Below are 14767 nucleotides of genomic sequence, written 5' to 3'. Positions count from 1 at the left end.
CTCAATCATCCAGGTCATGGTATAGCCACAAAAAAAACCCAAACAAAGACAACTGGACTTGCATGAGTTCTCTCAAAACCACTTTACCGCTCATCCAAGTGGCTTCTTCAGTTCTAAAAGACTAGTGGGGAGTTTTGGTTTAAAACTTGGAACATCCATGGGTGGAGCCAATTTGAGACTCACATGACTGGGGTCTGTTGACAACCCAATAATCACCTGCCAATTAGAGAATGTTATTGAAATTAACCTGGGTGGTGTCCTGTTTTTCTACAATTAGCAGTACTTAACAACCCATTAATGGCCAGAACCACCAGACCCAAGGGGTAAATGGGTGGGAAACTTTTTGGGGACAGATGGTAAAACTGTATTATAGATGGTTGATAAATTGTGTCTCAGTCCACCTCCCCTGTGGTAGACCTCATCACAGCCACAGAGTCTGCCATTAGGAATAACAATTTGACCAACACAGAAGCAGAACAACTAAGGTTGAAAGTAATAGCTGCCCTTGCCAGTGCTAAAGCACCGTCTTGCAATCTCACCATTGATGGAAGGAAGGAAGTTGTATCACTACAAAGAGACCAGGACTTCACTATCTTACCGGCTGATAAAGGAAGATGTACAGTGGTTCTAAATACAGTTGATTGGTCACTTCAGTGTGGTAATCTCCTCAGTGACACGGCCACATATGAGACACTGAAGCGGGATCCCACCAATACATACAAGAAAATAATAATAAACTACCTGCAAGAACTGGAAAGGGAAAAGGCTATTGACTGACAACTGTACTACCAGTTGTATCCTGGGGAGGCCATCCCTTGTATTTATGGACTCCCCAAGATACACAAGGAAGGAGCTCCACTCAGACCCATCGTCAGCAGCAGCAACTCAGTCACATATAATATTGTGAAACACCTGGCCACCATTCTATCTCCACTAGTTGGTAATACTCCATATCACATTCAAAACTCTCAGGACTTTGTTAACAAGGTCAGGAATATCCAACTGGACCTAGAAGAAACCATCGTATCCTATGATGTCATCTCTCTCTTTACATGTATTCCCACCCCAGAAGCAACAAGAGTGGTAAAGGAACGACTAATACAGGACAACACTGGCCGACAGAACCAACCTCACCCCAGACCACATCTGCATTCTTGCTGGATCTTTGTCTGACTACCACCTACTTCCAATTTAATGGGGGTTTCTACAGGCAAAGACAAGGCTGTGCAATGGGGTCACCAGTGTCACCTATAGTGGCCAATCTCTACATGGAAGATGTGGAGAGCAGAGCCCTGACCTCTTTTACAGGAACCACCCCCTCCCATTGGTTCAGGTACGTGGATGATACTTGAATTAAAATCAAAATGCAGGAGGTGGAATCCTTCACACAGCACATCAATGAAGTGGACAGCAATATCAAGTTCACTCAGGAGGACATCAGTGGGAATTGTTTGGCCTTTTTAGACTGTGCAGTGTATGTGGAGGAGGATAGAGGCCTCGACACTGAAGTGTATAGGAAACCCACGCACACAGATCAGCATCTATTATTTGATTCCCACCACTCTCTGGAACACAAGCTGGGTGTCATCAGAACCCTACACCACCAAGCACAGACTGTGCCCACAAGGACAGAAGGCAAGGAGAAGGAACAAAAACACATCAGACAAACACTCAGAACATGTGGATATCCGAACTGGGCCTTCGTCAAAAGTATTAGAAGGAAACCCAGAACAGACAGAAAGGAGGAGAACAACCAACGAAAGAACATCGTCATTCCTTATGTGGCTGGACTATCAGAAAAACTCAGGAGAATTTTCAGCAAACACCATATCCCTGTACACTTCAAGCCCAGCAACACTCTGAGGCAGAAACTTGTTCACCCCAAAGACAAAACACCTAGACAAAAGCAGTGCAATGTAGTTTATGCAGTTCAGTGCACTGAGGAATGCACAGACCTGTATATTGGCAAAACAACCCCTTCATAAACGTATGGCTCAACACAGGAAAGCCAGTTCTTCAGGTCAGGACTCAGCAGTCCACCTACACCTGAAGACCAAGGGACATTCTTTTGAGGATAAGAATGTACACATTTTAGCCAGAGAAGACAGATGGTTTGAAAGAGGAGTGAAGGAAGCCACCTATGTAAAATTGGAAAACCCCTCTCTGAACAGGGGAGGTAGACTGAGACACAACTTATCTACCAACAGTTTTACCATCTGTCCCCAAAAAGTTTCCCCCCATTTACACCTTGGGTCTGGTGGTTCTGGCTATTAATGGGTTGTTAAGTACTGCTAATTGTAGAAAAACAGGACATCACCCAGGTTAATTTCAATAACATCCTTTAATTGGCAGGTGATTATTGGGTTGTTAACAGACCCCAGTCATGTGAGTCTCAAATGGGCTCCACCCATGGATGTTCCAAGTTTAAAACCAAAACTCCCCACTAGTCTTTTAGAACTGAAGAAGCACCTTGGATGAGTGGTGAAATGTTTTCAAGAAAACTCATGCAAGTCCAGTTGCGTTTGTTTTAGGTTCTTTTTTTTTTTTTAGTTGCTGAAGATCTGTTTCTGATCATATGATAAATAAATGAGAGCTTGACCTGGCAACACAGGGCTGGAAGGGGAGGGAACACATCCAGGACAGGTTGTCAGTCTATTGTAAGGCACCCCAAGGGGGACTGGCACCCCAGACCCACCAGAGAGCAAGCACAGGCTAAATCTGCTGTGCCAACACACCCCCTTACTTTAATCAGCCTTTGCTAGTAAACACAAAGATGGATATTTAAATTACCCTAGATGGTCTCAGTCTCCTGTCCATTACACATAACCACAAACAGGGTTATCACCTTAAATTTACATGCAATTTATGGTACTGCACAAAAACAGAAACACTACAGTAAATGTACATAACATACACTGAGAGTCAAATACCATAGATACTGCTTCATTGCATTTCATGACCAAACTCACCCCATTGTGTGGAACAGTTTTCCCTTCACGAGGGTTGCATTTTCTCCTAGCAATGACCCAGTCCAGGCAGCAGGTATGGTCACCCAGTGGTTTCATGAGCATAGCCCTGATGTCACCAGAGCCAAAACCAGCCAAGCATCTAGAGGACAGTCCAGAATGACACCTGAGACCGCATATTCCATCTCCATCATCCAGGTGTGAACTGACTCACATTTCCATGGAAGAAAGGTGCTGTGTCTCCTGCAGAATACCAGATGCTGACAAGCTATTCAAAGCTTCACAGAGGTCTCACACAGCAGTCCAGACCTCTAGAATATGGCTTTATAAGGCCATTTGCATATTTTTTCTTCTGCACTTTCTTTTATTTATTATATTAAAATGTATATCAGACAGGGGGTGCGGTGGCGCAGTCCTGCTCTCCGGTGCGTCTGGGGTTCGAATCCTGCTTGGGGTGCCTTGCGGCGGACTGGCGTCCCGTCCTGGGTGTGTCCCCTTCCCCCTCCGGCCTTACGCCCTGTGTTGCCGGGTAGGCTCCGGTTCCCCGTGACCCCGTATGGGACAAGCGGCTCTGAAAATGTGTGTGTGTGTGTGTATATCAGACACCTGCAGTGAAGAAAAATAATATCATTAGCACCAAGAAGAAACCCATGCAGACAACATGCAAACTCCACACAGGCTGAGCAAGGATCAAACCCATGTCCTCTCAAACCACACAGGCACTGTGAGACAGTAACACTACTTGCAGTGCCACTGGGCCATGCTACCAAGACAGAGGGAAATCTCAGTACCACTCAGTCATTGAAAGGTCACCTCCCTGGAAGTGAGGACTCACTGTAGAGCTTGATGGCTGTTAGAAGTGAATTTCAGTGGGGCTCCATGTAACTCAAAAACTGGACCAAACTGTTGCTGAAAGTGCTCCTTTGCTTTACTATGTATGACTGTCTAGCTACTTTTGGTGGGCTGGTATCCCTCCTGGGTAGGGTGTACCCCTCCTAGCTTTGTGCCCAGTGATTCTGGAAAAGCCCCCAAACCACTGCAACCCACACCTGAACAAGCAGTTAAGAAAGTGAGTGACAATGAGGTATTCTAACAAATCACTTACTGTGAAGTGCTGCAATGAGAATATCCTACTATGTACATATTGTAAGTTGCCTTTGGCAATGGCAACAGAAAAGTTAATCATGCTGTTCTTGTGAAGATTAGAACATCATACAATTCGTTTAAGTTAAATACCCCGAGTGACTCAAGTATTTGCTATCAAGTCTGTATTTAACAGTTGGATGGGGCATGCACATTCCATTTATATTTGTCTGCAGAGGAAAAGCTGCAATCTGATTTTCTCATTATGAAGTCCTTTTGCAGCATACTGACAATTTCATACTAAAGTGAGAACAAATTTTGGAAGCATTCATAAAGGTGGCAAAACAATCACAATGACAACTCAGTTGAGACTGTTAAAGTTACCTTAATGGAAAGCTAAATTGACCCTGAGGTCAAAATATACACTCCCAACACACAAACAAAACAAACAAAAAAAAAAAAAAAAAAACAGATGCATATACAAAAGCATTTATATTTGCAAAACCTGATTAAGCAGCACATACAGGTATGTTAGGAAATCTGTTAGGAACCTGCAGCTGCTACAGTGTCCAGAAATAAATCACATAAATATGAATCTGCCTTGAATGTTTTCATTGTTTATGCTATTTAATTCAGACAATGGTCCTAGACTGTTCATAAACAGATTTCATGAAGGCAAAAAAAAGGAAAAATAAAAGAAAACACTTCTGAGGCTGTCACTGTGAAAAAGCAGGTGAATGATAGTAACTCTGTCTCAGATTTATTTAGCAGATGCTTTTCTCCAAAGCAGATGTAGCACTTACTAAAAGTAACTGATGCATGTTGCTGATAATTGATTAAAAAATAGGGGGTGCGGTGGCGCAGTGGGTTGGACTGCAGTCCTGCTCTCCGGTGGGTCTGGGGTTCGAGCCCTGCTTGGGGTGCCTTGCGGCGGACTGGCGTCCCGTCCTGGGTGTGTCCCCTTCCCCCTCCGGCCTTACGCCCTGTGTTGCCGGGTAGGCTCCGGTTCCCCGTGACCCCGTCAGGGACAAGCGGTTCTGAAAATGTGTGTGTGTGTGTGTGTGTGTGTGTGTGTGTGTGTGTGTGTGTGATTAAAAAATACATCAATGACAAATGACTCAAAAAAACAAGGTGCAGCACTTATTTCTTGTATGTCCTTCAATAATACACAAGAACAATTACAAAATAAAAAAAATGTAGAAGCAGACAAATAAATGAATCAATTTGCAGAAGGAAGATCACTCCCATTGACTGAAACTGCTTGTCCTGAGTGGGGTTGTGGTTGGCTGGAGCCTAGCCTGGCAGTCCAGGGCATGGGGGACACACCCAGGATGGGATGCCAGTCTGTCAGAAGACACTTCAAACAGGACTTGAACCCCTGATTTGCCAGAGAAGAGGACCCAACCAAGCCTGCTGCACCATCGCACCCCCCATCAGGAAGAAGATGATATATAAAAAACAGACACTATACTTTGAAAACAAACTTTGTTTTAAAGGCAAACTTTCACAGACTGAGCTGTGACAGGCAAGTTGGTAGCAAGGAATCAGTAAGATGCCAGCAAAATACCATCAATGAAGTGCTGAACCTTGTTGCTGTTGTTGCCTGTCACATGCATTTCACCTTGTACTGCTACATTGCTTGTTCTGGTCTAGTATTCCATTTAACACTTTCTGTTTGAACTAGATTGGGTGCCCGGAAAGGCCTACCGGTATCTGTGTCTGTTTGTCATTAATTAAGAACATTTCTTTCATCAAAGTATGACAAGTACATGTAATTGGTTGTGGAAAGCAAATGCATTTATTGTTTTTCAAAATCATTTCTGTAAACTTTTTGCTTACCATACAGCTATCTGGCATTCTGTGGTGTTTAGAACCTTGTGCTGTAAACCAAATGGCATGAACCATTTGGGTTATTTCTAGGTGGGAGTCCTTGGGCACAACCAACTAGACAGGGGTGTTTTATTGTGTAATGTGATAAATGTTTTTATAAGGAAAATGGGGGTGCGGTGGCGCAGTGGGTTGGACCACGGTCCTGCTGTCCGGTGGGTCTGGGGTTCGAGTCCCGCTTAGGGTGCCTTGCGACGGACTGGCGTCCCGTCCTGGGTGTGTCCCCTTCCCCCTCCGGCCTTACGCCCTGTGTTGCCGGGTAGGCTCCGGTTCCCCGTGACCCCGTATGGGACAAGCGGTTCTGAAAATGTGTGTGTGTGTGTGTGTGTGTGTGTGTGTGTTTTTATAAGTTGTAACGTAGGGATATTTATAGCAGAAAATGTTTTGTATTGTTTGTATATTTTAGTATTTATGTTGGATGTAATTTTTGGGGAAATGTACTTTGGAATAGATGAAGCTGTTATGGTATAACCAGAAGGGTGGAGTTACTGCTATATAAGTTTGTATTAGGGCACTAGAGGAGGTGGCCAATTGATGTAAGCCTATGCATTTATGATTAATGACAGAAAATTTTAAAAATTGGAGATTTTTTGCATTACTTCAACAACACATTAAACTGCTGATTTGAAATGCATTATATAACATATAAAATCATTAAAGGTTCAAATTCTCCTGGAAATCGAAATGAAACTGTAGATTAAGAATTAAATTTGTTTTATCTACCACTGCCTAAAGCCAGTTTGTTTCCACTATTTTGAAGAAAAAATTAACACAACACTATTAGTTATTAAAGGGAGGTGTGGTGGTGTGGTGGTGCAGTGGGTTGGACCGGGTCTTGCTCTCCGGTGGGTCTAGGGTTCGAGTCCTGCTTGGGGTGCCTTGTGGCAGACTGGTATCCCCTCCGGCCTTACGCCCTGTGTTGCCGGGTAGGCTCCGCGACCCCGCATGGGACAAGCAGTTCAGAAAATGTGTGTGTGTATTAGTTACCTGACTTTTTTTCTATTCTTTGTCACTTCACAATGATTTTACATTACATTTATTCATTTAGCAGATGCTTTCTCCAAAGCGACATCCATTTCAGAACCGCTTGTCTCATACGGGGTCACGGGGAACCGGAGCCAAACCCGGCAACACAGGGCGTAAGGCCGGAGGGGGAGGGGACACACCCAGGATGGGACGCCAGTCCGTCTCAAGGCACCCCAAGTGGGACTCGAATCCCAGACCCACCGGAGAGCAGAACTGCGGTCCAACCCACTGCGCCACCGCACCCCCATAACGACATACATATCAGAGAAAATACAATGTGTGCATTACATTAGGAGAAAGAGAGACATAGTTGCAGATATGTGATTCTTAAGTAAACTTGTTAGTTTCTTTCCATTTCATCCACCAATGTTCATCACATGAGTAGGTGCATAAAACTCAGATGATTTCTCATTACCTTCCTACATTTTTTTTAAAGGTACACAAACATTTATGTACAATACAGGAGTAGCGGCTGTGTAAAGGCTTATTTGGGCATGATCATAAAGTTATGGTGCATGAACATTTACACCACACATGAGCTTAAGAGATCATGGGCAAAGTGAGTCCGGAAGGGTGAGTTTTCAGATCCTTCTTAAATGGGGAGTTTCTGCAGTTCTGAGTGACAGGGAGAGGTCATTCCAGCACAACAAAGCCAGAACTGAGAACCTCTGTGCTTTACCTTTCGTGCGTGGGACCACCAAGCGGGCAGAAGTAGATGAGCGAAGCAGTCTGGTTGGGGTGTAGCGGTTGATCAAGTCTTGTAAACAGCTGGAAGCAGTTTTGTTGATGCATTTGTAGGCAATAACCAGGGTCATAAATTTGATCCTGGCAGCTATAATTTGTACAGCAGTATTCTGTATCAGCTGCAGAGGTTTGATGGCAGTAGCAGGAAGGCCACACATTCAAGCTCAGTTTCAAGTTGTTTTTATTGTCATTCCTCTATATAGCTTGTATACACACACACACATTTTCTGAACCGCTTGTCCCATATGGGGTCATGGGGAACCGGAGCCTACCCGGCAATTCAGGGTGTAAGGTCGGAGGGGGAGGGGACATACCCAGGACGGGACGCCAGTCCGCCGCAAGGCACCCCAAGTGGGACTCGAACCCCAGACCCACCAGAGAGGAGGACCCGGTCCAACCCACTGCGCCACTGCACCCCCCTCAGCTTGTATACAGTGAAATGAAATTTCGTGGAAGACTATGGTGCAACACAGAACACGAGTACAAGACAGCAAATAAATACACAGGACAGGACTGATGCAGACATGGGCTGTGAACTGTAGGCAGTTTGTAGTGTATGGAGTCATGCTGGGTTAACTGTTTGACTGTGCCAGGTGAGCGTTTGGAGGCAGCAGGTGTTGAGTAATCTGACTGTCTCAGGGAAGAAACTGTTGCGGAGTCTATTGGTGGTGACACGGTTGCTCCTGTACCTTCTGCCAGATGGCAGAAGGGTGAAGAGTCCATGAGAGGGGTGAGAGGGGTCGTCCACAATGCTGGTGGCCTTGCGGATGCAGCGGTATTTACATTTATTCAATTAGCTGACACTTTTTCTCCAAAACAACTTACAATGTTAAGGTACCTAAAATTATTCACCCATTTATGCAGCTGGGTGATATACTTCTACAATACGATACAGTGATTTTTCATTGTACAGAACACCTTTACAGGTAAGGGTGCATGATATATACAGACATATTTTTATGTCTATGTTACAAAACAAATGCTAGAAATACTACTTTCTGGAGACTGTCTTTTTTTTTTTCTTTCATAGGCATGTTTCAAAGTTAATAACTTAAAACCTGTCAGTGTTCCATATAAGGGAAGCTCATTAATAAACCCTACCTACTCAAGGCAATAATTGTCATTTTGTGAAAGACTGGTAATTGGGCATAACAGGAACATGGCACTTTTATTCCTCTTTTACCACAGATTCCAGTAGATAAGGCCAAGCAGTCAGTGAAAATGACCTGCCCACCTTTTTTTATCAGCATGTCCCATTCTTGGCTGTACCATCACCCTGGCAACAGCAGGTACAAATAATTTCTTTTGAATCAGGGTGTGAAAGGATTCCAGAAAGGACACCAAAATTAAACCCCTTCATATATGACAGCTAGTCATTCTTATTCAGTTAAACTCATCCTGACTAATACTCAAAGCTATTAGTTATTATAAACAAGTGCACTGCATTTGTGGCCTCGGTTTATTTTTAAAAATGTTAACGTATATTAAATGAATTTCTAAAAAAAAAAAAAAAAAAAAAGTTTCCATTACTTCTTACTCAGGATAATTATAATGTACTGTAGATCAAAATAAAAACAAACTAACTTTACTTCTTCACAGCTCCAGATAGCCCCTAATCTTAAATCTGTAACATACAGGAACTGCTTTTCCTTACATGTGGATTAGCCCCTCACCTTTCACTGCAAGTCATCATACATCATGTATATATCTTCAGGTCACAGTGGGTTGTGACATCTATAGAGGAATGGTCCTGACTGTGAGAAAACCATGAGGCAACCATCCTTGATAATGAATTCTCTTGACCTCTGGTTCGCAGTGTAGTCCAAACACTCATGTCAAAGTTCATTATGGAAACAAGAAACCAATGGTTCCAAAGGATGGGGGGTGCGGTGGCGCAGTGGGTTGGACCATGGTCCTGCTTTCCAGTGGGTCTGGGGTTCAAGTCCCGCTTGGGGTGCCTTGCGACGGACTGGCGTCCCGTCCTGGGTGTGTCCCCTCCCCCTCCGGCCTTACGCCCTGTGTTACCGGGTAGGCTCCGGTTCCCCGCGACCCTGTATGGGACAAGCGGCTCAGAAAATGTGTGTGTGTGTGTGTGGTTCCAAAGGGAAAGAAAAGTATTTGTTTTCCTTTGTTTATTTCCCTTTTTTCATCTTGCCAGCACATATAATTGCCTCCATGAAAAGAACACACATCCCATGATATTTTGGGAAACTAATACCATTCTCTCTGACCTATTATGAGTGTGTTAATTGTGGTAGTTCTAGTGGTGCAGACAGACCACAGTGAATCAGCACAATAGCCAGCCAAATGCAAAATATGAAAATGAAGCCAGATACATGATTTTGCTATTCATTCCACCATGAAAATTATAGAAGTTTATAACATTCCAGGCCAAATTGCTGTGTCACAAAAAAAGGATTGGTCTAGATTTAATATCAGTGGGTTAATATCTTCTCAAAAAGATCCATCCAACTCAACCTCTCCAAAACAGAGATTCTTCACCTCCTAGCTGGCCTGTCCTCCTGTCACGATCTCAATCAAACTGGACACACACACATTTCCAGAACCACTTGTCCCATACAGGGTCACGGGGAACCGGAGCCTAACCCGGTAACACAGGGCGTAAGGCCGGAGGGGGAGGGGACACACCAAGGACGGGACACACCAAAGACGGGACGCCAGTCCGCCGCAAGGCACCCCAAGCGGGACTTGAACCCCAGACCCACCAGAGAGCAAGACTGTGGTCCAACCCACTGCGCCACCGCACCCCCTCAAACTGGACAACTCACTCATTTTGCTTACCTCCTTGGCTAAGAGTCTGCTAGTGACGATTAATTCAAGTCTATCTTTTTCTCAGCACCTCAAAGTCCCAACCCGGTCCTGCAGATACGTCCTGCATAATATTAGTAGGATCCGTTCCTACCTCACAACCGACTCTGCCCAACTACTTGTCCAGGCCTTGGTGACATCCTGTCTGGACTACTGCAACTCTCTCTTGTGTGGCCTTCCTGCAACTGCCATCAAACCTCTACAGCTGATACAGAATGTTGCTTCACAAGTTGTGTTTGATTTGCCAAAGCGTTCCCATGTGTCTCTGGTGGGTCTGGGGTTCAAGTCCCGCTTGGGGTGCTCTGCAATGGATTGGCATCCCGTCCCAGGTGTGTCCCCTCCCACTCCAGCCTTGCGCCCTGTGTTGCCAGGTAAGGCTCCGGTTTGCTGCGACCTAGCTTGGGACAAGGTGTTTCAGGCAATGTGTGTGCGCGCGTGCGCGCGTAATCACGATTCAAGCATCTTACGTTTTTTGCACCTACTTGAGCGATGAACACCAGTGCATCAAGTGGAAAGTAACAAACTAGGTTTACTTAAGAATCACATGTCTGTAGATATGTCTCTTTCTCTTAATGTAATGCAGAAATTTTTACTTTTGCTGAGATGTACGACGCTTTGGAGAAAAGCATCTGCTAAATGAATAAATGTAAATGTTTCATTTTAGAACCACTTGTCCCTTACGGGGAACCGGAGCCTACCCGGTAACACAGGGCATAAGGCCAGAGGGGGAGGGGACACACCCAGGACGGGACGCCAGTCCGTCACAAGGCACCCCAAGCGGGATTTGAACCCCAGACCCACCGGAGAGCAGGACTGCGGTCCAACCCACTGCGCCACCACACCCCTCGCGATGGAAATGTAAAAAGTAAAAATTAAAATCCCATAAAATTGTTATTTTTAAAAATTATTATTTAATAGACATTTTACAAAAGCAACTGACAATTTTAAGGTTATGCTAAGGAATTTACAATGAATAGCCCACTTGTTCAGCTGGAGGGAATAAAGGTAAGTGCTTTGATAGACTGTATTTTAGCAGGAGTATGGACTGAAAATCAGGTTCTTCTTGGAAAGCAACACTTCTAAGCACAATGATTTATGTTATTCTTCATTCCCCCATTAAAAAAAAAAACCCATAAATGAATAAAAAGACATGACAATCACAGTAAGACACTGACCAAGGTGGATCAAACTCACAAACTAAGAGTGCCATGCTCTAAAATGTGAACTAAGCTTGTCATTGATTAACCAAATTAAGAAAAACACCGTTTATTATTTTAAAAAGGTGTTATAATACGTCCAAAAATAAAAATCAATAAATGACTTTGCTCTGTTCCTGATACCATTTCTCTGTGATGGTCAAGCCTGTATTGGACAGATACAAGAGTACAAGACAAATATCTCTTTCAAATGTTTATTAAATTCTTTAGCATTTTTTTCATTGTTACAGCAATGTGGGTCAGGAAACAAGCTCTGATATATAGATATGGTGAAACAATAATTTTGCTCAACTCAGTCACTCAGTGACTAAACATTTTGTAAGGTAATTGTGTACAGTGGGAGCTGAAATTGAATTTTGCCTAATCCTAATCTTTTTTTTCATGCGTAAACCTAAACATTATGCATATAAATTCCCTGTAGTAAATTACGGTAATTTAGTGTTAAGAAATTGAACAGATTACAAATTTAAACAATGTAAACAATGAAATGTACCCATAGGCATGTAGAACTTACTTTGCATGTTTTATAAATAAAAAAAGGACTTTACAAATTTTTGATTGCCTATAGATCCCAGCAGACTGAAATTCAGAAACCTGAAGCATTTAAAAAAAAAAAAAAAACTTTTTACTTGATTTTAATCATTAGGAGCAGGTGCCATAGCATTTAAGGACATAGAACTAAAACCAGACAGTTCAAGTTGGACTGCTTGAGTGTCCTGGGAGCTGCATAAATTTAACACATGAACCTAGAGTTAATCCCTTTAAATCACCTTGAATAAAGGTCCCAGCTAAACAAAGAATAATCATTTAACACATTTAACAGACGATCAAAAAGAGCAAAACCTCTGTTGTGATGTGGGCGTTACTATAGAGGTTCTCTGTGTATCTTGGAGGCAAATACATTTTGTTACAAATGTGACTGTTCATCGTAACCTGAAAAACCGAATTGAAAAAAATCAATGTACAGGCAGTCTACAAGTTATGAATGTTCCACTTATGTACAAGCCATAGTGACAAACCACCCCCTTACTGACCGGAAGTTATTTTTTTGTCATCCTTAAGTAACAATCAAATGAAAACTTCATATTAAGCCTACTGGATTAAAAATTTGAGTTACATACAATGATTCGTAATTACAAACAGACGTTACTTTGCAATGCGCATCAAAACATTGCACGTCTACAGCTCTTTGTTGGCTCGTGGGAGGGGCACATGAGCCTGAGGTAAGACAAATACTTCCTTCTTTTCAGTCGGATCATGTTGGTGTTAACAGTGCCTTGTGTGTGTAGTGTTCTTGGGGTTTCAAGACGCTTCATATTTAAACTCCAACACAGAAATTTCTTTATACTGCTTTATTATGCGGGCGCCGCCATGTTAGGTTTTTTATTATACCAGAACAAGGCGATATAAGAGAAGCACCTCCCACCACATCCCCCTCATTATAAAACGAAAATAAATATCACATTAAACAAGGTTACCTACAAACTTTGAAAAGATCTTTCAACTGGAATATACAACTGGAAGGTCCATCTCACACACCTCAGTTTCGGTAACCGGGCACTCTTGCATGGTATCATCAGTGATCTGGGGTGTGTCACTTTGCGATGTGGTTGAACTTGGTGGTGGATCCGCTTCTCTCAAATGTCTCCTGTTTCTCCTTATGGAAGCGCCACCGGAAGTCTCAACAATATATGACCTTAGTTCTGAGCATTGAGTTATGACTTTTCCAGAAGTTCAGGTTTTTCTAGAATTGTCCAGGGCCCTCACTTCTTGGCCTTGATACAATGGCGGAAGTGGATCTTTCCTGACATGGGCATCATACTGGTGCTTCATCATCTCATTTCTTTGCATGAGCCTGTGTTTGACATTGTCATCCACGTCTCCTTTTCGTGAGGGCAGAAGGGTGGCAATAGTTCTGCCAAACAACATTTCTGCAGGGGATGGGAGTTTATTGTCAACTGGAGTGGCGCGAATGTTGAGAAGAGCCTGTGATATGCTTTCTCTGGCTTTTATGCACTTTTTAATGCATGATTTCACGGTTCGGACTTGGCGCACAATAAAACCATTGGATCGGGGATAGTGGGGCGACGATGTTGTGTGTGTTATACCCCATTCTTTGCAGAAGTTAGTGAATTCTGTTGCTGAGTATTGTGGGCTGTTGTCAGATTTTATTTGGTCAGGCCTTCCGAGCATGTCACATAACTCTTTGAAAACATTTGTGACAGACATGGATGTCACTGGACTTTGTAGTTCCTTTACGAATGGATACTTTGAGTAATAATCCCCAATGATGATGAACTGCTTTCCTTTAATCTCAGAAAGGTCCGTCTCAATAGTCTGGCATGCCTTCAGTGGCACCTCTTTCTCGATCATTGGCTCGTTCCTGTTTTGGTCTTGATCCTCTTGACAGAATCGACATGCGTTTACAGTCCTTTTGATATCCTTGCTCATTTTCGACCAGTAGACAGAATCCCTTGCAAGCAATCTTGTCTTCTCGATACCAAGATGGCTCCTGTGAAGCTGTGTAAGGATGTCATGCCTCATTCTTTCTGGAATGATGACTTGCTTTCCTTTAAAGAGAATGCCATTATCGATGCTGATTGTGTCTCGATATGGCCAAAATACTCTCAGATCACTGGGTAGCTCTGAGTTTCTCAGCCCATCCCTGGTACACCACCTCAGCTAGTGCATTGAGGATGGGGCACCGTCAAGTCTCAACCTTCAACTCATTTTGTTTCCTCGAGGCTGAAGTTTATGAGGTCAAAGGTGATTGCGTGGACGGTTGGTTCCATCTCCACAGCGGTGTTTTCCTCTGAGTTTGGCAGTCATGATAGCATGTCGGTCAGAACCATCTGATGCGCTGGCTTATATGTGACGGTGTAGTCATGCGCTGCAGTCTTGGGGGGCTGTTATTATTGGTTTCTTGCAGATCATCTCCAAGGGCTTATGATCTGTGTTGATGTAGAAATGCCGGCCATATAGGTAAGCATGGAACCTCTCTATTCCATGCACAAG

At 43.5% G+C, this 14767-nt stretch overlaps 1 protein-coding gene across 1 annotated transcript in view; it reads right to left on the bottom strand.

The window, feature by feature from the left end:
- The window catches only part of LOC108932723 (protocadherin-15-like), a 173402-nt gene extending 159199 nt beyond the window's left edge, over window positions 1–14203 (bottom strand). The window contains exons 1-2 of the mRNA XM_029250860.1: window positions 14022–14203; window positions 13520–13667 (exon numbers count right to left, since the gene is read on the bottom strand). Of these exons, the coding sequence (XP_029106693.1) occupies window positions 13520–13667; window positions 14022–14203 (330 nt within the window). The remainder of the gene's footprint in view (window positions 1–13519; window positions 13668–14021) is intronic.
- Window positions 14204–14767: the final 564 nt, after the last annotated feature.

Source organism: Scleropages formosus, chromosome 4 (genome assembly GCF_900964775.1).
Source record: "Scleropages formosus chromosome 4, fSclFor1.1, whole genome shotgun sequence".
NCBI classification, from domain to species: domain Eukaryota; kingdom Metazoa; phylum Chordata; class Actinopteri; order Osteoglossiformes; family Osteoglossidae; genus Scleropages; species Scleropages formosus.
This window is presented reverse-complemented; position numbering and strand designations above follow the sequence as displayed.